The sequence below is a fragment of the Polyodon spathula genome, chromosome 2 (genome assembly GCF_017654505.1).
Source record: "Polyodon spathula isolate WHYD16114869_AA chromosome 2, ASM1765450v1, whole genome shotgun sequence".
In the NCBI taxonomy this organism is placed as follows: domain Eukaryota; kingdom Metazoa; phylum Chordata; class Actinopteri; order Acipenseriformes; family Polyodontidae; genus Polyodon; species Polyodon spathula.
This window is the reverse complement of record NC_054535.1, coordinates 2,835,434-2,861,251: the sequence shown is the minus strand read 5'-3', so window position 1 is coordinate 2,861,251 and position 25,818 is coordinate 2,835,434. Positions and strand designations below refer to the sequence as shown.

General features: G+C 38.4%; 1 protein-coding gene across 2 annotated transcripts in view; it reads right to left on the bottom strand.

The window, feature by feature from the left end:
• stim2b (stromal interaction molecule 2b) overlaps positions 1-25,818 on the bottom strand; it is a 74,378-nt gene that overhangs the window by 10,539 nt on the left and 38,021 nt on the right. For both annotated transcript variants that reach the window (XM_041274432.1, XM_041274440.1), the window contains exons 3-5: positions 12,476-12,587; positions 3,116-3,227; positions 686-801 (exon numbers count right to left, since the gene is read on the bottom strand). In XM_041274432.1, the coding sequence (XP_041130366.1) occupies positions 686-801; positions 3,116-3,227; positions 12,476-12,587 (340 nt within the window). The remainder of the gene's footprint in view (positions 1-685; positions 802-3,115; positions 3,228-12,475; positions 12,588-25,818) is intronic.

Genomic DNA, 25,818 nt, shown 5'->3' with positions numbered 1-25,818 from the left:
GTTTATATGTCAGAGCATATAAGTAGTTTCAGAATTTTTATTTATTTATTTAAAATATAGTGTAAATATTTAATGCCCCGTACCAGCAAGTGGCTCTGGTTGAAACATACTGTAGCCCACAGCTCTGGCTAAAAGTTTTCAGCACAGATTAAGATATACCATTGTCTTTGATACTGATAAACTCTGGCATTGCCAAATGCAACTCCTGATAAAAAGCAGTCTCACATGCTCAGTGTTTTTGGCATCTAACTGACAGGTTAGCACCCAAGACAAGTGAAGAAAGTAACCATTCCCTATCAACAAAGCAGTTTTGTGAAACACAACTGGAGCTGCACTGTGTATTCTATAAGGATATGGGTTACTTCACTTTAGTACTTCTCTCAGTATTCAGTGTGCAAAGCAAGTCATCCATAGGCCCTTTTTTTTCCATGTGTCAGCCCTACAGCATGAGGCTGTTTGAAACCAGTCTGCTGTATTGAACGCTGACTGAAGACAAAATACACTATTTGAAGACACTAAATGAAAGTGTATCTCAAGAGAAACATGTGATGTTTTTAATGTAGGCTACCACAGCAGGCATGAGCACTCATGCTACATTGTTGCTTTATTGAAACAATTAACTGCCTTATCTCTAGCATACAAATTGACTAGTTTCTGAAATAAATCAATAAACCAATATACTAACGAAGAGGGGGTCCAAATAACACAGCATCCAGGGCCTTGAGATTTAGTTTCTGCTTGTGGCGCTGATCCACGATTTTCAACTGGGACGTCATAAACGCAGGTTCATTAGCAGCGATCCTATAACAACAAACAAAATCAATGAACACATTTCATTTCTCCTACTTGGAATGTACTGCATGCTTGATGCAAGTGTCTAGAACTTCATCAAGAGTTTCTAAAAGCAATAGCCTATCTTGCCTTTAAGCCAGGCGTGTAATATAGAGATAATTTGAGGTTAGAGTAAAATTATTTGAAAAAGTACTCAGTAAAATAACTGGTTCTGCAACACATTTTTTTTATACAGTTACATTTTTTTATTCTGAAAATTAATTTTGCAAATGCCTCAAAATAGAGTTACTGCTTGTTTTTATTATGTTTTGATAATATAAATTTTACATTCAGTCAATACATAATGAGCAACATGTGGCTGATGTATGTTTCTGATTGCATTAAATAAATACAGGAATTGTTTTATTGTCCAATTTTCAAGATATAAAATAGCACAACTGAGCATTTTTCACTGGGACACATATCTTGACAAACAGCACTCTTCAAACCAGGTAAAATATTTGACATTTCTAATGTTTAAATAAAGTCTTTCTATAAAAGCAGCATATATTGCTGGTTCTGTCATTTCTTGTTAAATAAACATCTACTGAATCAAAAATAAGAACAATACAACTATCACTGGTGCTGTTTTTTGAAACATCGAAAAATACCAGAGGAAACCGCATTGATACTTTGAAGGGATAGCAAACAATTCCCCAAACAAGAGAAGTCTAGGATAACATTTTAGTTCTACAAATAATAAAGCTGTGAGATCATGCAAATCAGAACAAACAGATAAATCAAGAGCACACTAAAGGCTATCTATCTATCTATATTTATTTATTTAACAGCCATTCTCTAGATCAAAACTGTATCAAACTAGGGTTACTTGTAGGGCAAAGTATCACAATACAGCTGTAGAAATGCAGGAATCCAATTTTGTTGTGTCACTTAGGTGACAGTGTTCAAAAACTACTGATGAGTCATTTTCGATTGCTTTTCTTTTAACAGACCTCACTTTTCCTAAGTAGAAGACAATTATACATACTTTGTCATTGCTTTAATCCAGCCCTGACATGCACAAAATTGTACAAACTGTTTTTAAGAGATGAAAATGACAGGGTATCATAACTTCTATACATGGAGACAACCTTATTAATGAATTGCCATAAATTTCTGTTTGAAATTCACTTTTAGTTTTCACTGAAAAGTAATTACAACAGTCTGCAACTGTCAGCAGTTTTATTAAAAGACAAAAATCGACAGATAATTCTAATTTTTTACCCTTACATAATGTTTACTATTAGAAGAAAACTATATTTGGGGTTCCTTAGGGTAATTTAAATAACTGTGTTAGGAATTGAGTATTTGTGATATTCCAGCCAGCTCGAAGTGTATAGCCTAGTGTGTTCGATTCAGTTTATAACTCATTTGTTTCTTCTGTAAGCTTTCGCAGCACTATGTTAATTTCTTCCATTACCAGCAGTCGGCACTGTTGGGTCAAGGTATATGTCATTTTTCACAATATTCATTCACTTTAGTAAAACCAAACAGAGAGAAACTTGGATGCAGCTTTTCTGACTGCTAGACAGTAGATGCAAAATCTATATAAAGCGTTTTCTCAAGTTAATCCTCTGCTACAGCTGTAAACACAAAATTAGTTAAAGTATAATAAAGTGAAAAACACCCTTTGTAATTTCACATAAAAATGTAAGTGATACTGGGTTCCCGAGTGGCTCACTTGGTAAAAAGACAAGGCCGAGTGGTGCGCAGGGCGAGTCACACAGTCAGTGGAGCACAGGCAAGGCCGCGCGGTGCGCAGGGAGAGTCATACAGTCAGTGGAGCACAGGCAAGGCCGCGTGGTGCGCAGGGCGAGTTATACAGTCAGTGGAGCACAGGCAAGGCCGCGCGATGCGCAGGGCGAGTTATACAGTCAGTGGAGCACAGGCAAGGCCGCGCGATGCGCAGGGCAAGTCATGCAGTCAGTGGAGCACAGGCAAGGCCGCGCGGTGCGCAGGGCGAGGCATACAGTCAGTGGAGCACAGGCAAGGCCGCGCGGTGCGCAGGGCGAGTCATACAGTCAGTGGAGCACAGGCAAGGCCGCGGTAATTGAGAAGAAAATCGGGGGTAAAATTATTTTTAGGTACATGTTAGAATTTTATTCGACTCATTTTACTCAAACTAACTTAGAAAATAAAATTAGACTGTTTTAAAATAGTAATTGTCACAAATGCATAATACATCAAGGTAAGCACCCATTATGATGTGGAAGTGCTCTTACTAAGCCTTGTGTTTGTGTGTTTAGTGTAAGATGAGCTGGCATGCTCTACACAAGTGACTTACCGTGGCAGGGTGTTACCATTGACTTTATAATCTCTAAAATTCATCTCGTACTGAGGCAGCTCAACGAAGTCAACCACCCACTGCACTGTGTCTTCCAATGTCCAGTTGTGTACTGAAAGAAAAAGGGTCACATTTGTTATAGATTCAAATAAGTTATGTTTCCGTTTTACACTAAAAAGAAAATTAGCAAACATTGTAAACTTTGATCAGTTTGAATGGGATACCCCACCTCCCTTTTTTTAAGGGTCCTGATGTGAAACTTTCTTCCCCAACTACAGTTAATCATAACAGCTTTGTACAAAATAAAACAAATTATATTAATTTATATATTTAAAACATTATTTACATATACACACACACACATATATATATATATATATATATATATATATATATATATATATATATATATATATATATACATATATATACACACATATATACACATAGATATATATATATATATATATATATATATATATATATACATATATACACACACACATATATATATATATATATATATATATATATATATATATATATATATATATATATATATATATATATATATATATATATATATATTCTATATATATTATATAATATATATTATATATGTATATAATTCACATATTTGGGAGGGTACTTGGGTGAACGACACTTATTAAATGAATATCTTACCTAATAGCCTGGAATCAACTTTCCTACTTTATTCTCTTCACTGTATTTCCTGAAATATAGTACCAAAGCCTGACTGCTGCTGGAAACCTTCAGTCCTTGAGCACAGTGAAGCAGTTAGTTTTGGAAAGTTACTTAGAAGCAGAGAATAGCAGCCTTTGTGTTCAATCAAGTCTTGTATGGGCTCCAAAAGAGGATATCTTATCATGATTGGAAGCAATTTAGGAATGCATTATTGCATTTCAGCCCAGGGTGTAATTTGTTGCCAACTGACTAATTCATCAAGCATTGTGCAAGAAGGACACCAAGAGAAACAGAACACTGGCATTATTACTGAATTCCTGTTGCTCAAGGTTCTAACATAGTTATAATACACATTTCTCAAGCTTCTTCAAAAAGTTAAAACAACAACAGGTGCAGACTCAGTAGGGGCCATTAAATAATAATCTTGGTTATTTCTAGTCTTGAAGCATTGGGCCCTATTCACAAATACTGTTTTGAATAATTACATAGTGTTATATTCAATGAACAAATATGTAGCTCTAAAAGGCGAGTAGTACTTGTTGGTAAAAACACACAGAATAGCTGAAATCCTAGTCATGTTACATTCAATAAACACATATGTGCCTCTAATCGTTGAACGATATATTGCTCTAACAACTAGTCATCTAAAAAAGCAACTCTGACTCCTATTGGCAGAAATACATCATGCTGCTGCTTGTCACATTCTCCCAACCTGGAATATATACTGCCAGTGACTCTCACACACATATACTCTGACTCTCTCTCTGACTCACTCACTCTCTCTCTCTCTCTCTCTCTCTCTCTCTCTCTCTCTCTCTCCCAGTGACTCACACACACACACACATATACTGCCAATGACTCTCTCACACATAGTGCCAGAAACTCTCTCTCTCTCTCACACACACACACACAATGCCAGTGAGACAGTCTCACAAAGAGACACACACACTGCCAGTGACTCTCTCACACACAGAGACACACACACTGCCAGTGACACACTCACACACACACACAAATATACTGCCAGTGACTCACACACACACACAGACACACTGCCAGTGACTCACTCCCTCACACACATATACTGCCAGTGGCTCTCACACACACATATATACTGCCAGTGACTCTCTCTCACACACAGACACATATATACTGCTAGTGACTCTCTCTCACACACATATATACTGCCAGTGACTCTCTCTCACACACACATATACTGCCAGTGACACTCTCTCTCACATACACACTGCCAGTGACTCTCACACACACATATACTACCAGTGACTCTCACACACACATATATACTGCCAGTGACACTCTCTCTCACACACACTGCCAGTGACTCTCACACACACATATACTACCAGTGACTCTCTCACACACACATATATACTGCCAGTGACACTCTCTCTCACACACACTGCACACACACACATATACTGCCAGTGACTCTCTCTCACACACACATATATACTGCCAGTGACACTCTCTCTCACACACACACACACAGTGACTCTCTCTCACACACACATATACTGCCAGTGACACTCTCTCTCTCATACACACTGCCAGTGACTCTCACACACACATATACTGCCAGTGACACTCTCTCTCACACAAACACACTGCCAGTGACTCTCACACACACATATACTGCCAGTGACACTCTCTCACACACACATACTGCCAGTGACTCTCACACACACACACATATATACTGCCAGTGACACTCTCTCTCACATACACACTGCCAGTGACTCTCACACACACACACATATACTGCCAGTGACACTCTCTCTCACACACATACTGCCAGTGACTCTCACACACACACATATACTGCCAGTGACTCTCTCACACACACACACACTGCCAGTGACTCTCTCTCACACACACATATACTGCCAGTGACACTCTCTCTCACACACACACACACTGCCAGTGACTCTCTCACACACACACACACTGCCAGTGACACTCTCTCTCACACACATACTGCCAGTGACTCTCACACACACACACACATACTGCCAGTGACACTCTCTCACACAAACATACTACCAGTGACTCTCACACACACACACATATACTGCCAGTGACACTCTCTCTCACACACACTGCCAGTGACTCACACACACATATATACTGCCAGTGACACTCTCTCTCTCTCACACACACACACAGCCAGTGACTCTCTCACACACACACACACACTGCCAGTGACTCTCACACACACACACACATATATATACTGCCAGTGACACTCTCTCTCTCTCTCTCTCTCTCTCTCTCTCTCTCTCACTCTCTCTCTCTCACACACACACACTCACACACAGCTTGACACCTGTGTGTGTTATATACAGACGGTCACACTGTGAGTCCTCTCTCTCTCTCTCTCTCTCTCTCTCTCTCTCTCTCTCTCTCTCTCACACACACACACACACACAGCCAGCGACTCTCTCTCACACAGACACACACACTGCCAGTGACACTCTCTCACAGACACACACACACTGCCAGTGACTCTCTCTCTAACACACACACACATATACTACCAGTGACTCTCTCTCTCTCACACACACACACACATACACTCTCATACTGTCAGTGACACTCTCACACACACACATATACTAACAGTGATACTTACACACATATACTGCCAGTAACTCACACACACACTGCCAGGGGCTCTCTCTCTCTCACACACACAGACACATATATACTGCTAGTGACTCTCTCTCTCTCTCTCTCTCTCTCTCTCTCTCTCTCTCTCTCTCTCTCTCACACACACATATATACTGCCAGTGACTATTTCTCTCTCACACACACACACTGCCAGTGACTCTCACACACACATATACTGCCAGTGACTCTCTCACACACACAGACACATATATACTGCTAGTGACTCTCTCTCTCATACACACACACTGCCAGTGACTCTCACACACACACAGACACATATATACTGCTAGTGACTCTCTCTCTCACACAGACACATATATACTGCCAGTGACTCTCACACACACACTGCCAGGGACTCTCTCACACACACACACACACACACACATATATACTGCCAGCGATTCTTTCACACACACACACATTGCCAGTGACACTCTCTCTCACACACACACAGAGCCAGTGACTCTCTCTCACACACAGACACACACACTGCCAGTGACTCTCTCTCTCTCACACACACATACATACTGTCAGTGACACTCTCTCTCATACACACACCCACACTGCCAATAACTCGCTCACATATACTGCCGGTGACTCTCAAACACACACACATATATACTGCCAGGGACTCACACATACATATATTGCCTCTGTCTCTGTCTCTCTCTCACACACACACTGCCAATGACTCTCTCACATATACTGCCAGTGACTCTCACACACACACACACACATATACCAACAGTGACACTCACACACATATACTGCCAGTGACTCTCACACACACACATATACTAACAGTGACGCTCACACACACATACTGCCAGTGACTCTCTCTCTCACACACACATATACTGCCAGTGACTCACAAACACACACTGCCAGTGACTCTCACACACACACATACTGCCAGTGACACTCTCACACACACACACACACACACACACACACACACACACACACACACACACACACACTGCCAGTGTCTCGCACACACGTATACTGCCACTGACTATCAAACAGAAACAGAGGGAATAGTGTGCTTCGAGTCCAGTTCATAAATGATAATGTTTGAAACAGAGGAAAGAGTGTGCTTCGAGCCCAGTTCAAAAAGGAATGAATGAACCTTTCCAGTGAACTGCACACATGCCTGCTAATAATGACTTTCTCCTGTCAGGATCCTTTCTAACAAAACCCTGCGCTGTGCATTGTTTAGAACAGAGAAGGGAAGGAGGGTTAAGATAATTTAAAACAGACACCAATGTGTTTATTAGAGGCAGTTAAGTTCTACTGTATCGGTTTAACATTATCTTTATGCAAATAATTACTGTACCATACATATTCCTACTAATTTACAACAAAGCAAGAACACACACTAGTAAAAACACAACTTTATAGTTGTGGTCTAATATTGTGAACCCAAACTTAAACAGCCTCACTCACTACACAAATCTACAGTAGATACAAACTTTACAACTCTATTTACTGTAGTTGTATTTATTGCATTAAATATATTTCCGAGCTGGTCCTTGACAGCATAGGTACACAGTTCAAACACATTATGGCAGCAATTGCACCAGCACTCCAGCACTTGACTCAGTGAGCTGGAATTAAGCAGTTTCCATTTATGATAATGCTTTAAAGCAAACATTTCTGGGGGAGTAAGTGATCAAATACCAAGAATAGCATACCAATTCTGTGAACACCAGAAGCTGTGTAAACACTTTCAAAAAAAGAAATGACTGCAGCAGATTAACCATCAAACAACTGTCTATTATAGTTGTGAGCAATTTCTGTGATAAAAGACTATAGCTTGTGCACTTCCAGTAAATCTTGCAACTGTTAAAAGAACAATAAAACATTAAAAGGATTTGTTGGAAATATTATTGAGAAAAATATGAACAATTTAAGTGTGGACCTAAATGCATGGATCATCCATGACAGATAAGAGCTCAGTTAGGAGCACTGTCTTTGATAACTTCAAGGTATGTGTGTTTCAACCGTGGAGGAATCAACAGTAAGATAAGCAGACTTGCACTCTAGTATTTACTAGAGAGCAGTGCACATCATTATTCCACATTTTTTAACACTAATTTAAATGTATTTGCATAAACTACATAACTGGTCAAGGCTACCGTCTCTCGTTGTGCTCCAATCACTCGGTAGTCAAATAAGTAGTGTTTTTATAGTACTGAGCAAGTATTATTTTCATTATAAAATCATGAGGGCAGTCTTGGCCAATCAGAAAACCAGCTCTCACAACATTCCACTACATTTTACTTACTGTTGACTGTAAACTGACGACAATGCTAACCAGCATCGTATTGTGTTTTTTAAAATGATAACATGATTTATAATAAGTTGACATGTACAGTGGACCCAGTCTCATGGTGAAAGAGTGTACCTCGCGTGCCAATTGAAGACGTACAGAACAAACAACTAGTTGAAGAAAGGCTTCCAACTCGCTCTCACACAACTTCTGTTGTTTGACACAGTGTAGAAGAGGAATGTTATTTCAAGCCTTCCAGTTACAGTTTGTACTGACAAAACGATTATGATAACAGTCAATATATTAGTTCTTGTCGTTGTATTGCATGTTTCTCTACATGACATTCTGACAATTGCTTTCAAAATGATATTCTGTTGAGCCAGCCCTCCTGCTATTCATGGTATTACAAATATTACGAGTCTACCATTTAAATAGCAGTACATTACCATAAAGCAACCTTAGCACAATTTATAACAGTCCAGAAAATGTGTAGGTATAAAGCAGTAGCACGGTGATAGGGTTAGCAGTGTGGTATCACTCTACAGCCATGCGCTAATACCACCAATGTGGTTTAACAAAGTACCGTTCTATTGTTCCTGCGTTGTCATTAAAAGATCATTTTGTACAGAATTATTGAGTGGTAAAAAAGCAGACCTTCATCAGGACTGCTAATATCCTATTGTCTTTTAAAATAGTGCATTTAAAATGTCAGAAACCATATTGACTTAAAAGGCAGGAAACAGATTCCTTAAAGTAGGTTGCAGCTGACAAAATTCAAAAAACTCATGCGCTTCCATTCACCACATGCAGGCGGCCTCAAAATAATATGCAACTTTGAAAGAAAACATGCCTCTTAATTTAAAACATGCTACTGTGTACTATATATGGGAAGAATGTCCCGTTTGCATTCCTTGCCTTTCTTAAAGCCTGTTATTGTTGCACTTCTTAGTTCATTTCAGCTCAACAGTTTTTTGGGGTCAGAGGGAGGATGTTACTGGTTGCAAAATATGACAGTCAATATTGTAAGCATGGACGGGGACAATTTCACTCTCCAGGTGACGTGACCAATGAAGTTCAAGACTACTGTACCTTAAAACAAATGTTTGCTTGAACATGTGCTTATTTCAAAACTGCACATTTCAGAGAGGAAGTGCTGGAAAGTTTGGGGTAATTAAGTTGTAGCAGTATCCACATTAAAGGGTTAATAGAGTCAGACTCCTTTCATCCAAAACACAAAACAGAAACATCCATCCATACATGCAATGAAAACATTATTACGTCTTACATTAAACTCCCTCAAGTAAATTGCATCTGGATGAAATAAGTGTTTAATGCCTTTTACAAAATAACTCTACTCTTGTTACAAGTATTACCATTTAGAGATTGAGCTTATTAAGACCATCACTTTTTCATTTTCTACACCACGTACTAATTGAAAATGCATTATTTTTTTTAATGTGAGTTCTGAACAAAAAGCATACCTCGTACAATAAAACCTCAGCATTAATATAGCAATGTTATTTTTATATATATATATATATATATATATATATATATATATATATATATATATATATATATATATATATATATACATACATACATACATACATACATACATACTTATAATGCCTTGCAAAAGTATTCAGACCCCTGACCAATTCTCTCACATTACTGAATTACAAATGGTACATTGAAATTTCGTTCTGTTCTATATTTTAAACACTGAAACTCAGAATCAATTATTGTAAGGTGACATTTGTTTTATGTTGGGAAATATTTTCAAGAAAAATAAAAAACTGAAATATCTTGCTTGCATAAGTATTCAACCCCCACACGTTAATATTTGGTAGAGCCACCTTTTGCTGCAATAACAGCTTTAAGTCTTTTGGGGTAAGTATGTACCAGCTTTGCACACAGTGTCGGAGTGATTTTGGCCCATTCTTCTTGGCAGATTTGCTCCAGGTTGTTCAGGTTGGTTGGACGACGCTTGTGGATCGCAATTTTCAAATAGTGCCACAGATTCTCAATGGGATTGAAATCAGGACTTTGACTGGGCCACTGCAGGACATTCACCTTTTTGTTCTTGAGCCACTCCAATGTTGTTTTGGCCTTGTGCTTGGGATCATTGTCCTGCTGAAAGATGAATTTCCTCCCAAGCTTCAGTTTTTTAGTGGACTGAAGCAGATTCTCTTGCAGTATTTTCCTGTATTTTGCTCCATCCATTCTTCCTTCAATTGTAACAAGATGCCCAGTCCCTGCTGATGAGAAGCATTCCCACAGCATGATGCTGCCACCATCATACTTCACTGTAGAGATGGTGTGTCTTGAGGCATGGGTAGTGTTAGGTTTGCGCCACACATAGCGCTTTGAGTTTTAGCCAAAAAGCTCTATCTTGGTCTCATCTGACCAAAAAACCTTTTCCCACATCGCAGCTGGGTCACTCTCATGCTTTCTGGCAAACTCCAGACGTGCTTTCAGATGGTACTTTTTGAGTAACGGCTTCTTTCTTGCCACCCTCCCATACAGGCCAGTGTTATGCAGAGCTCTTGATATGGTTGACTGGTGCACCATTACTCTACTCCCAGCCACTGAACTCTGTGGCTCATTCAAAGTGATTGTTGGCCTCTCTGTGGCTTCTCTCACAAGTCTCCTTCTTGTCTGAGCACTGAGTTTTGAGGGACGGCCTTTTCTTGGCAGTGCCTGGGTGGTGTGATGCAGCTTTCACTTCCTGATTACTGATCCAACTGTGCTCACTGAGATATCCAAACACTTGGATATTATTTTGTACCCTTTCCCTAATCTATGCATTTGTATTACTTTATCTCTAACTTCTGTAGAATGCTCTTTGGTCTTCATTTTCCTTCAGATTCACAACCTTACCAATGATCCTTCAACAGTGGGGTTTTTATCCAGAAAATGTGACAGCAACTTTAATGGTTCACAGGTGGAGGCCAATGGTAAGGTAACTGTGCCCTCATTAGGGCAATTTCTTTCATCGGTGCAAACTGGGAGCTTCCACAGCACAGGGGTTGAATACTTATGCAAGCAAGATATTTCAGTTTTTTATTTTTCTTAAAAATATTTCCCAACATAAAACCAATGTCACCTTACAATAATTGATTCTGAGTTTCAGTGTTTAAAAATAAAATATCAAACAGAACAAAATTTCAATGTACCATTTGTAATTCGGCAATATGAGAGAATTGGTCAGGGGTCTGAATACTTTTGCAAGGCACTGTATATATATATATATATATATATATATATATATATATATATATATATATATATATATATATATATATATATTATTTGTAGCAATGTTCATCTATATGCTGTGTCTTTTCTTTTAATTAACTGCTGCTAAATGTGCAAAACATGTTCAATTGAAATGGGTTTTTAATTTATTTTCATTGATTCTATGTTTAGTATACAAATACAGCAATTGTATATGTTTTTTTCACTCAAGAATTTTAGTTACTTAGTTAGAACTCTGCTTACAGAAAGTGTGTTTTATTGTTAATCTTCTTCCTAACAGTGCTATTAACCTACTATACAGTAGCTGGTAGATCTGCCCTTTTATTACCTTTGTGCTGACAGTGCAAAATGTAAATCTTACTAAGATCATTTCAACCTAAACATTTTTTTTTTTTTTTTTTTTTTTTTTAAATAGGAACTTTGTTTAGACCAACCTTCTGAAGATTTCCAGCATTTCCACAATTCCTCGATGGTGATGTGCTGATCTTCCCTGTGTAAGTTACTGTGTTTGTTGGTTTGTTGCTGTTTCATATCTTCAATAATGAACTGTAAAAACAAATACATAAATTAGTGAACAAGTAAAATGATGACAATCATAATTGCCTTAAGCAAGTCTCCTAAAAAAGTTTTGGAAGAGATTTCTTTTTAATGAAAATAAATACAGCCACATTTGCAGGCACGTTGCCTTCACTGTAACACAAAACATCCAAACAATCATTTTCTTCTAAACAGAGTGCTTAAAGTTATATATGTTATAAATAATAAAACGTCCCCTATCACAAGCTGTGCCATACAGCAGGGGTTCCCAAACTTTCTCAGCTCAATGTCCCCCTAAAACTTTCCGAATCCTGGCTGAGGCCCACCATCCAATGAATTTGCATGATTATTATTATTATTATTATTATTATTATTATTATTATTATTATTATTATTATGTAATTTAGCTGCAGACGCCTTTATCCAGTGTGACTTTTTTTTTTAACTTACATAAAATGTACTACATATACATAACAAGGGTAACAACATCACTACAAAAAATACACCTTGCTACACATTATGTCTCACTACGTGAGAAAAAGAGACACGTGGTGAGCATAAAGGCAGACCAGTAGTAGTGCCAACATTTTTTCTTGTAGATACCGAGCAGATCACCTCACTCTGATTGCAAACAACAAATTAAATAATGAAACAAAAAAGAATGAGGATAAAAATAAATTTAAGGAAATAATACTACTTCTCTGGGATCTGCATGCCTAATGGAATGGGTGCGCTTGGTAATTCCTGCACAGGTCATTAAATTGCCATTTCATTCCAGTCAATGATATTCGCATGTCACTCTCCACATGCAGACGTGATCTGTGCTTTGTCTTTAGTGCTGTCAGTGTGGAAAACCCAGTCTCACACATATATGTTGTAGTAAAGGGTAAAATAGTTCTTAGAGCTTGTTCGCTAACAGGGTACTCATCCACAATGTGTATCCAGAACTGTAGTACCAGAACAGCAGAGAATGTAATTTTTAAAGTCCCGTCGTTTGACAGTTCAATCAAATCCTCTTGGGATTTCCGGTCCAGGTTTGTATCGATTTCAGAATCAAAGGGATTTTGGATCCAATTCAAATATTCGTTTTCGAGCTCTGGAAAGTATTCACTGAAGAACTGTTGCAGATGAATCAAATGAGCCACGACGAGTGGCAGGATGCTGCTAGTACTCATTCTTTGCGTAAAAGTGGAAACATTTCTGTCGCTCCTTCAGTTTATTGTTTATTTGTTTTAGTGCATGATCTAACTTTGTCTTGCATATTTAATACAGTTCCATCACGGGCTTGGATGCTTTGATTCAGAGCATTTAACTTTCCCAATATATCCGACAAGTACGATAGTCTCAGTTTCAGCTCATGTCGAAGTTCAAACACTCGTTGCATGACTGCCCCCCTTGACAGCCAGCATACTTCAGAGTGCTGCAGTAAGTGCTCGTGGCTCAGACTCATTTCACTACAAAGCGCCGCAAACATTCTGTGTTTCAGGGGCCTAGATTTTATCATATTGACAATTTTTATCACTTCTTGCAGCAGCTGGTTAAACTCATCAGTAAGTGCTTCACAGTGAAGTATGCAATGACTTGCAACGACATTTGGAGATAATGTCTTTATAAAGGCTACAATACCATTACGTTTGCCAGTCATAGCAGCTGCACCTTCAGTGCACACTCCCACACAGAGACCAGTCTATTGAAGTTTCTTTAATATATCCATCTAGCACTCTGAATATTTCCTCACCGGCTGTTCTCCCTGGTAATTCTTTACAGAAAAGGAATTCTTCAAACAACCCTAACATATACGGGTAGCTGTCCAGCATTTGCAACGTCTGTTCTTTCATCTAACTGCAAGAAAAAATACGGGCTCGCACGCAACCTTGCAAAAAACATCTTCTGCCAGGTCACCTATCCTTCGGCACACAGTGTTGTTTGACAACGGCACCACTTCAGTTTTTTTAGCTGCTTCCTCACCCAGTATTTCACGAACAATATCAACAGTCGCTGGCAAAATTAACTCTTCCCCAGCTGTATGCGTTTTTTTTGTGCGAGCAATGTGGTATGAGGCTGGAAAAGGTGCCTTTAAGGCCCTCTCTGGAACAGTAACGTGCTGCTTAAAAGTACTCGCTTATTTTAAAATTTGGCATTTAAAAAAAAAAATGTATAGATTTCCCAGCTTCATTTGGGTGGTTTTGTTCAGCTTTGACGGCTTGAGGCATTCAATAGATAGGATTTCGAAGCACATCACACATTCTGGGTAATCAAGGCCGTCTTTCTTTGTAACGCAAGAAAACCCAAACTGAATGTACTCTGCGTCACATTTTCAAGATTTTGATGCCTTCACTGTTTGAAGCATCACTGCATGTGTTTTCTTCCTCAGGCTCTTTCGTTGGCGTTTCCCAGTTTGGGAACCCCTGACGTACTGAATATGGATACAGCGGAAATGGCAGGAAAACGGATTTCAACAAGTTACTAATGTAATACAACTTTAAGAGTTTTCTATTTTTTGAAAATTATGCTGTTACATTTATTACAAATGTAATATAAAACCACCTAAATTGTAATACAGGTCGATCAAGTCTAGATAAATTAGCAATTTTAGCCAATCCATTAACTTGGCTCCTGAAATCAATCAGGCAAGATACATTCTACTGTATATCTGAAACTATCGAGAAAGCCCTTCCAAGGTAATCATTCATTAATGTACAACAGGCTACTACAAATCATCTATGTCTTGAGCCATAGACACAATGTGGCACAGATAATGCATGTACCGTACTAGCGCTGCAACAGCAAAGTGCTTCATTTTCTACGCTGGTTTATGCAGGTTTGTCCATTCTCCAAGATGAACGTTCACATGCCAATAAAAAATAAAAGCCTCAATCACAGCAGCCCGGAAAGGGAATGTTTTTTAACTACCACTTTGTAAATACAAAGATCTGTAAAACACTTCACAGAGACTAAGGCACACCTGTTACAATTCAAACGGTACATTATAAAACAGTGTGCTTAAATAAGCATGTGCGTGTGGTTAACAAAACAACTGCACTGAGATTGCTTTCGTATTGAGAATTGTCCTGCAACCAATCTGAAGTATCTAACTTGAAGACTGAAAACACTATGCAATACAATTTTTGTTCCTGGGTAGTAAGTGTTATTTCCTAATTGCTTATGCCTCAAAAGTATAGAAAATGGCTATTATTCCCCACAAACTTTGCTTTTGTGACCAGGACAGTGATATTTTGAAATTGACCTATTTCCAATGAGAAAACTGTCTTGTCGTTCACATAAAGACATAAAAAAACAACATATGAATCCAAATTAACATGTATTTATACTAAAGTAATACAAAAATGACTACCAAAGATTTAGAAGTGAGTAGTTTTTCGGGATTTACGATTATACTGTAAATCACTTTCACGAATCAGCCCCCAAATGTAGTCTCCCATCATGTTCTCGTTATACTGTCCTTGGTAGCGGCGTTCAAAGTCCAGTATATCCTGGTGGAAGCAATCGCCTTGCTCCTCCGAGTATGCTCCCATGTTCTCCTTGAATTTATCAAGATGAGCATCAAGGATATGGACTTTGAGGGACATCCTACAGTCCATTGTGCCATAGTTCTTCACCAAAGTCTCAACCAGCTCCACATAGTTTTCGGCCTTGTGATTGCCCAGGAAGCCCCGAACCACTGTGACAAAGCTGTTCCAAGCCGCTTTCTCCTTACTAGTGAGCTTCTTGGGGAATTCATTGCACTCCAGGATCTTCTTTATCTGTGGTCTGACAAAGACACCGGTTTTGACCTTTGCCTCAGACAGCTTAGGGAAGAAGTCTTGAAGGTACGTGAAGGCTGGCGACTCCTTATCTAGAGCTCTGACAAATTGTTTCATAAGGCCCAATTTGATGTGCAGTGGTGGCATCAGCACCTTCCGGGGGTCCACCAGTGGCTCCCACTTGATGTTGTTCCTCCCCACAGAGAACTCGGTCCGCTGTGGCCAGTCCCGCCTGTGGTAGTGCGCCTTGGTGTCCCTGCTGTCCCAAAGGCAAAGATAGCAGGGAAACTTGGTAAAACCGCCTTGGAGACCAATCAGGAATGCCACCATTGCAGCCTCTTGATGCCATCTCAGAAAAATGCAGATATGTATCCACTTAGGCAGCTGGAACTAAACTGAACTGGTGAGCTTAAGGCCCCTGTATTTATACTACTATTTATATTACTGGAAAGTTCTAGAAGTTACTCCAAGTTTACTAGCACTGAATCTATCTGGAATGTTCTGGAAAATAGGTACATTTCAAAATATCACTGTCCTGGTCACAAAAGCAAAGTTTGTGGGGAATAGCAGCCATTTTCTATACTTTTGAGGCATAAGCAATTAGGAAATAACACTTACTACCCAGGAACCAAAAAAAAATTAAAATTTGTTACACTGTGAAATCAATAACACAGATTATTACACTCGAATATACAATAAAAAAAAAAAAAAACATGTAAAGAACCTAATATCACTAGTTGTAGGTACAGTGGGGTCTATTTCAAAAGATCAAAATAATGGACAATCTCAATACCTCCATCCTAAAATGTGTAAACCATAAGGTTGGTTCATACTTCAGACACTGTGCGACAGGTCGGAATTATGTCATCCACACTCTTACGACGTGTGTCTTTTTTGGAAAGTCAAACAACATTTTCATGCGTCTGAGACCTGAAATTGCACGGGGTCAGATGATGTTGAACAATTTCAACATTTTCTGCATGGTCGTACACTGGTAAATATCCACATTATTATAACTCAGCACTTAAAGAATACAGAGATGGCCAAATAACAGAATATAACAGTGTTGATGTGTATTATTCAAAAAAAAGTGCTGGGGAGACTGCAAAGCCTGTGGCCCTGCTTTGCTGGAATTGCCACTTATGTGCAGTGTGAGTGCAAGTCTGTCTGCAGGTGTCGCTGCATCCCTGTGTATTTTTGTATTGAAGCAGTGGCTCCAATCTGTTTAACAGATCATCAAATCTGTTATTCTAAAATACCTAAAGAATCTCTCCAATTTAACTCTCAGAATTTGAAATTCTCCCTTTCGGATTCTCTGTTGGTTGAGACGACAGATGTACCAACATTGCTTAAATTTTTTTAAACCTATATAAGAGACACAAACTCAGCACATCCTCCAATATGTCACTTTTTTTCCCCCAATTACGCAAATGCAGCCTGTATTTAAAAATATGAACAGCTGTGCAGTCAAAAGCTCTGTGACATGATGAGTCCTTCCTACAGCAAACAGTGAAGCTGTGACACGATGTGTCCTTCGTACAGCAAACAGTAAAGCTGCACAGCTTTTATAGCTGTCTGCATCGGTCATATTGCATTAATCTGCAAAAGAAGTATGAACCAGCCCTTAGAAGTAATATTTTCAGTCCCCATGCTTGACCTGCAGCCAGCACAGAATCAAATCCGAAAGAGAGGACAGGGTACTGTGGGTTAGCATGCCTGGCTGTGTAAAGGCTGGTTTATGTTACTGGCTTTAAATCAATTAACAAACTGCAATGGGGACCTGATCTAGATGCTTGGATCATATTTTTTCTGTAATGGATACAGGTGCCACCAACAGTAGAGAGTAGTAGCTTGCACTTAAGCCTAGCGCAGAGGCTCAGATATTACTTTACTGAATCCCCTGTATGATATCTATTAGGTCATGTGTGGAAGACTTCTGCCTTCGTACAACTAATGAGTTCAAAGCCGAGTCTTTTACCCAATTTAACATTAAACTTGTCTCAAGAGAAGGAAGTCAAAGTATACGAGCTACATGATGCACAGCTTTCGGTTTAATTTAAACTGTATAACACTTTAAAATATTAAAGAGCATCTGCTGCGCAGCACAGAGGACTGCTGTAAAAGTGACTTTGATTCTATCTTTAACATCTCTGATATTTTAATGACTGTTTTGCATGTTGAAAGTTTGTGTAATATGTTAAACAAAGTAATAGAATCAAATAACAGATACAAGTGAGAAGCAAGTTTCCCTTTTTGTTTTGAGACAAGCGTGGTAACAGAACTGCTCGTTCACCCTCCTAACGAAGGGGAGCAGCAGGTGCATATAGCACATGTGTGATCTGAATACTTCAAATATTTCCATCAGCAAATACTTAGACCTTTTAGAAGGGTGAGGAAGTAAAGTGTGTTGGTGGAAGTCAGCTGATGAATTAGGAAAATAGCCCCCTCTCAAGAGCTGATACAGAGTACAAACAGCAGGCTGGACCCCCACCCCCTCCCTCCTAATATATTTTGTGTTTTAGAGAATGCATGTGGGGGCAGACAACCGGAGAGAATAAATGAACGATTTGAGGGGCCATGCAGCACTGTCTAGAGGGTCTAATTTACCACACAATAACACAAACATATGAAAGGGATAAAACTCCTCGTTCAAAATGAATGTGTTAAAATAAGACAACTTCTTATTAAACAATAAATAATATTTAATCTTAAACATGCTTTATACTGTATACTAGAAACCACCTCATCTCTGTCTTATGCAGGAGATTTCTTCTTGTGTTGACAGTGCCTGTTTGGTAGGCTTCCAAGCTCGTCTTGTCACAACCACAGACTAAAAAAATATATATTTACCAGCATGTAACAGCATCACTGGCTGATGAACTTGTGCTGTTCAATATAATAAGGGAAAACTACAGGTGGACAGAATCTCTAAGTACATGATGAAACCTTCATAAAAAGTTTACCATAGTAAATTCTTGCAATATGCATTTACCATAGTTTACTAGGGTTTACTTTAACATACCTCTAAAGGGTTTTACAGTGCTTACCCATGCATTAACTCGACTTTATTACACTTGTATATGCTTGTACTTTAGTAAACTTTTGTAACGGGTCATGTAGTGACAGACGATAAATTACAAGTGCTTTTGCCTTTCATTTTTTTATGGTCCCGTTTTTCAATAAAATAAGTCGTCATCACTGCTTCCTCATACCACTATCATGTCTGCATGGTACTTCTGTTTCTACATCATTCTTCTCCAACTCCATGTTTCTCAAGCTGTTCAACCTGGCCACTAAAACAGGGCACTGGTATTTTTCTATTTTTCTAATTGCCTATCATGGTGTTGATCGGGGTAGGTTTGACTGTGATCATTACGACTTAGTCACATGCAAAGACCTTTTTTTGTTATATAGAAATGTAATCCAAAACTACCTGTGTATGCAAACACAATTTTGTGATACTTTGCATTTTTTTTTTCACATCCAAAGATTGTGTTTAATCTGTTTCAGGAAACAGCTCCAGAACTGCTCATATTTGTTTGATAAAAAAAAAACAGGTTTTGTGAAAGAAGTTTGTTTGTTAGAATAAAAATTGAGTATAGAGCTATGGTCGAAAGTTTTTTTTTTTTTTGATTAGTCTCAATCCTAATACTGTAGGTGAGGCAAGGCTTTGCCATCACTGTAGATTGAGAACATGCTGTGCTGTATGAATATGAGCTGTGCTTTGTGTGGGGCTGGCCCTCTGTCTCTGTCTTTAGCTTCTTGATGAATGAAGTTCTTGAAACAAAATAGTTTTAGCTTGGCTTCATATATATATATATATATATATATATATATATATATATCCAGTAGTTCCTGTTTCACCCTGGGAATTAAATATCAGCAGTATTGTCTGTTTTATTAAGATACGCAATGCCACACAATGGCTGACTGCTCCCTAAAGAGCTGTTTAAAATGACTTCATTGCATTTACAAACAATCACATTTCTCAATACAACATTTTACAGCTAATTCTAAATGTCTCCATATCAAACTCAGGAAACTTACAATGTTAACTATGAGCAGGCTATTTGTGAAAAGTGGACAGATAACAAAGCCTCATCTTATAAGCTAAAGATGGCAGTCTTAGAGGCTATGGGTTTACACCTGTGACCTTTAGTAACATTCACAGTGAATTAAAGTATGTCAAGAAACTAAGCTGCCTATATTTCCTAAATAGTTCTATAATGTAATTAAAATAAATACGATAATAATAATAATAATAATAATGATAAAGTTTTAAGATTGACAAATAGCTCCTACTGTACCATACCTATATAGTATCAGATTGGTGCAGAAAGCATTAGCTTGTATTTACACAGAACGTTTGCATATTTTACAGCTCAGTTACGTGCATACCTAACAACCAAGCTCAATTATAGTTAAAGTGATATAATCCTGACACAATAGCACTATCACTGTTTTCTTAAAAATGTACAAGTTTCAGCTTTCAATGACGTCACAAACTCACATATGGCTCTGTCATTGCCATGGAAATGGCCCAATACATGAAACCCAGAATGAACTGGAACTCAACCAAGTTCCCTGTAAGTAAAACTGTGCTAGTAGAAGAGCAATTTCCCTAGAAGGTTTTGCTTTATCAGGCATCTACTGTTGTGAATTCAGTCCTGTAATACCGGGTTCCGCCAAGTCAACGCCCAGGGGGGTGTAAAGTTGTCCTTAATGCAAGTGTGTGGGGGGTGTTGACTCAGACAGGGGCAAAATTACAGGCACTATTGCAGAGGGAGTATTTTTAACATTAGGCAGATAGATTACGTTTACAATTAGCATGCTTAAAATTCAAAAGGTAGAGCACAGCACACAGTCACGATAAAGAATCAAGAAGTGCAGATAACATATTTAATGACTGGAGAAATACAAAGTTGCTGCAGTATGTCCACTATTTTGTCATTTCAAATCTTTTCACAAAACAAACAAAAGTTTAAAGCTGCAGTGTCCTATGCAAACCCACATCATGAAAAAACACATCTTTAAGTGAAAAACTCTAAAATAAATGTCGCTACATTTAAAAAACATACACACGTGGCCACTAAAATAAAGAGCTGTACATAATCTCTGCAAGTAAGAAATTGCAATGTCCAGTGTGAAAACACAACACAAAATAATAAATTAATATCCAAAGTAGCATTAAAGCATTAAAATGTACAATAACAAAAAAAAAATAGAATCCAAAATATGGATTGCAGCATAAGAACAGGAAAGTGTAATCACTCAGACTGCCAAGCCTGTATCATCTGATCTGAAGCCGCTGAATGTCTTCGTTATCTGAACTGAAGATGACCCTAACCATGAACCATTTAATGCACACAACAACTACTTCCTGGCAGCTTTTTCTAATCACATGAGCCGCAATATTATCCCCGAGGCATTATTTGTGCAGGTTTTTATCAATAACTAGATGACACCGGAAACGAATGGTGAAAATTTGACTTTCAGCTGAAACTTGTGGTGGGGTGTTGACAGGGCAGAATCCGGAACTTTTTTTTATCTTCGAAAAGGACAGTGTAAAATCATGAAAACAGATCTACCCTAGTATGGAAAGAGATTTCATTTTCAGGTACAGGTTAGCTATGACAGGTGAGAGGAACATTCAGTGAATCAAACATCAACAACAAAGTTCATCAACAGTGAAACAACTGAGTCCTTTCACCACAAATCACCCAAACATACTGGATTTAGCACTAGGCCCCTCCAATTTACACCAAACTCAGGGATGTTAGACCCACTGAATTTAAATTGATCTTTTACTCAAAAATGATATGTGCCATGACAAAGAATGGCAAACTGTCAAATATACAAAGCTCAAGAACCTTAAACAAAATATGCTACAGTAGGATACTACCACGACTCACACAGCACTCTTACACGGACTGGAGTGGCATGTTCCATTGCATATTTATAATGCCATTTTTAATTGGACAGACAAGATGTGATCATTGCAAAACTATGTCCATTTCAGGAGGCCCGTCTATAGGTAGTCAAAGACCTTAATAACGAAGGACCAAGGTTTTCAAAACTATAGTTTAAGTTAAACACATTACAGCAATTGCAGACATCAGTGTGCATTACAATGCAGTGTTAGCATGCAATGCCCCTGCTCCCCACCCTGATCTCACATCCTGCAGTTTAGCTGAATTTGATACTTCAGCCAGAGCTCTGCAGGCACTCTGGCCATTGCTGAACATAGCCGAGATGTTTTAAATTTTTTTTTATTTCATACAAATTCTATTTTATTTATGGTTACTGTTTGGTTAAAGTTAAATACACTGAACTACAAAGTTTCTGATGCTATGTAAATTATATCAAACAACAACAACACAATTAAGCTAACTAAATTTGGATTACAAATCATTGCTAATATAACTTTTAAAAGCGGAGAAAATTCACACCTTTAAGAAAATAATGTGCACCACTCGAATATTCACACACAGACCTTGTGCAACATGTGACATAACATGCAATTCAATCATGCTTCTCATTGGTTGCCTGGTTTGGCAGTCTGTAGAGCTTCCTGATTATTGACAGCGGGGGCAGGCCATGTGATTGACAGTTTGTAAAAGCACAGCACTGGAATTGAATGACAAAGTACCAATTTTAAAGACCTTTGATGCACTGGCTTTCACAGTTAATTGTTTGTTACATCCAAGTGGTTCTTTTAAAACTACACAGATGCATAGCAACTTTAAATGCACAACACGTAAGATTCATAACAGGCAAGATTTAAATTAGCTTCTTCAAAAACCTTTAGTTTGTTCATTCTATTCAATTATTGTAAACTTCAACAACAATCAAAAAATGTGTTGACAATTTATGTTATTAATTTTTTGAGCAACCTTTTTTTAATTTCTCACACAGGCAACTACAGGCACATTAGAAATTTCTTTACATCTTTGAATTTTTATTTTGACATGCAAAGTAGCTGCACAGTTTTGCCTTTTAAATTTAGTCTGACACTAGTCTGACAGCAATGTGTCTGCAACAGGGCCATAAAAAAAGACAGAGAGGACACACAGAAATACTAAAGGTTCCATGCTAAACACATGAAAAACACAAGAAAACCCATATGACAGCATGTACAGTACTGCTATATACCTATCAGTGTTAGAGGGAACTATTCGGAACAAGCAGGACAAAATTGGACAGAGAGACACCTCAAATCTAAACAATTATGAATTGACGATATCATGTTATCTGATTTTACTGTTCGCATGCATTACAGATATGGCTTGAAATATAATGAAAGTAGATCAATAACAAGTACAATTTGACTAGAAAACATGAAATGGCAGTGGCCAAAATAACTTTCAGTGTTAAGAGTGCTGTTTAAATGTTGATTGTACTGCACTATTGCATTCTTGGAATGCTAATAATGCATGCACATTATTAAAAGAAATACAGAAAAAACAACCACATAAATATTGTTAACTTCCTTTTGCATGTTATAAACAGTTCATGAAGTTCTGAACATATAGGCTCTCCTTTAAGACTGGACTCTCAGCTACACTGAAAAAAAATATAAAACGCAACAATTTCAAAGATTTTACAGAGTTACAGTTCATATAAGGAAATCAGTCAATTGAAATAAATTCATTAGGCCCTAATCTATGGATTTCACATGACTGGGAATACAGATATGCATCGGTTGGTCACAGGTACCTTAAAAAAAAAAAAAAAAAAAAAAAAGGTAAGGGCGTGGATCAGAAAACCAATCAGTATCTGGTGTGACCACCATTTGCCTCATGCAGCGCGACACATCTCCTTCACATAGAGTTGATCAGGCTGTTGATTGTGGCCTGTGGAATGTTGTCCCACTCCTCTTCAATGGCTGTACTAAGTTTCTGGATATTGGCAGGAACTGGAACACGCTGTCGTACACGTCGATCCAGAGCATCCCAAACATGCTCAATCGGTGACATGTCTGGTCAGTGTGCAGGCCATGGAAGAACTGGGACATTTTCAGCTTCCAGGAATTGTGTACAGATCCTTGCGACATGGGGCCGTGCATTATCATGCTGAAACATGAGGTGATGGTGGAGGATGAATGGCACGACAATGGGCCTCAGGATCTCGTCACGGTATCTCTGTGCATTCAAATTGCCATCGATAAAAGCAATTGTGTTTGTTGTCCATAGCTTATGCCTGCCCATACCATAACCCCACCGCCACCATGGGGCACTCTGTTCACAATGTTGACATCAGCAAACCGCTTGCCCACACAGCACCATTTTTTCAGAAATTCTTCGGTTGTGCAAACCCACAGTTTCATCAGCTGTCTGGGTGGCTGGTCTCAGACAATCCTGCAGGTGAAGAAGCCGGATGTGGAGGTCCTGGGCTGGCGTGGTTACACGTGGTCTGCAGTTGTGAGGCCAGTTGGACGTACTGCCAAATTCTCTAAAACGACACTGGATGCGGCTTATGGTAGAGAAATGAACATTCAATTCTCTGGCAACAGCTCTGGTGGACATTCCTGCAGTCAGCATGCCAACTGCACGTTCCCTCAAAGCTTGAGACAACTGTGGCATTGTGTTGTGTAACAAAACTACACATTTTAGAGTGGAATTTTATTGTCCCCAGCACAAGGTGCACCTGTCTAATGATCTTCTTGATATGCCACACCTATCAGGTGGATGGATTATCTTGACAAAGGAGAAATGGAGAAACTAACAAGGATGTAAACAAATTTGTGCACAAAATTTGAGAGAAATAAGCTTTTTGTGCGTATGGAAAATTTATGGGATCTTTTATTTCAGCTCATGAAACATGGGACCAACACTTTAAATGTTGTGTTTATATTTTTGTTCAGTGTAAATTTAAAGAGAAGGCATGTAACACATAATTTTTATGTGTCACCAAATTACACTTGCACACACAAGACTACTTGTTGTAACAGACTATAAAAATACCACATCAGTGGGTCACAACTGTGTTCTGTTTTATACAAATTACAAAATTAGTAAGCTGTAGTGTCCTAGTGCATAACAGAGTAGACTGAATTAGTTTTAAATAATCTGGTGTTAAAGTGACGGAAGACAGACAGATATTTCATAGGAATGCATTTCATTACTATTTAATATAATCCTGGGCTGACAATACAACGTCAATACGATTGGTCGAGCAAGGTTCCAGCTGTCCGTATATTGGATGGATACGGACAGTTCGAGCCTTTTCACACATTAGAAATCATCGCGCTGCCTCACAGAATTTACAGCATCGGCAGCCCTCTTGTTTACAATTACAGTAACCAAAAATAATCCCCAAAATAGTAAGCAGCCAATTTAGAAAACAATTACAGGTACTGGATAAAAAAACTGAAACACCAATGTAAAGTCACTTAATGTACGGCCAGTATGCGCCATGGCATAGAGTCTACCAGCCTCTGGAATTCTGCAGGAGGGATGTGGCACCATTCTTCCACG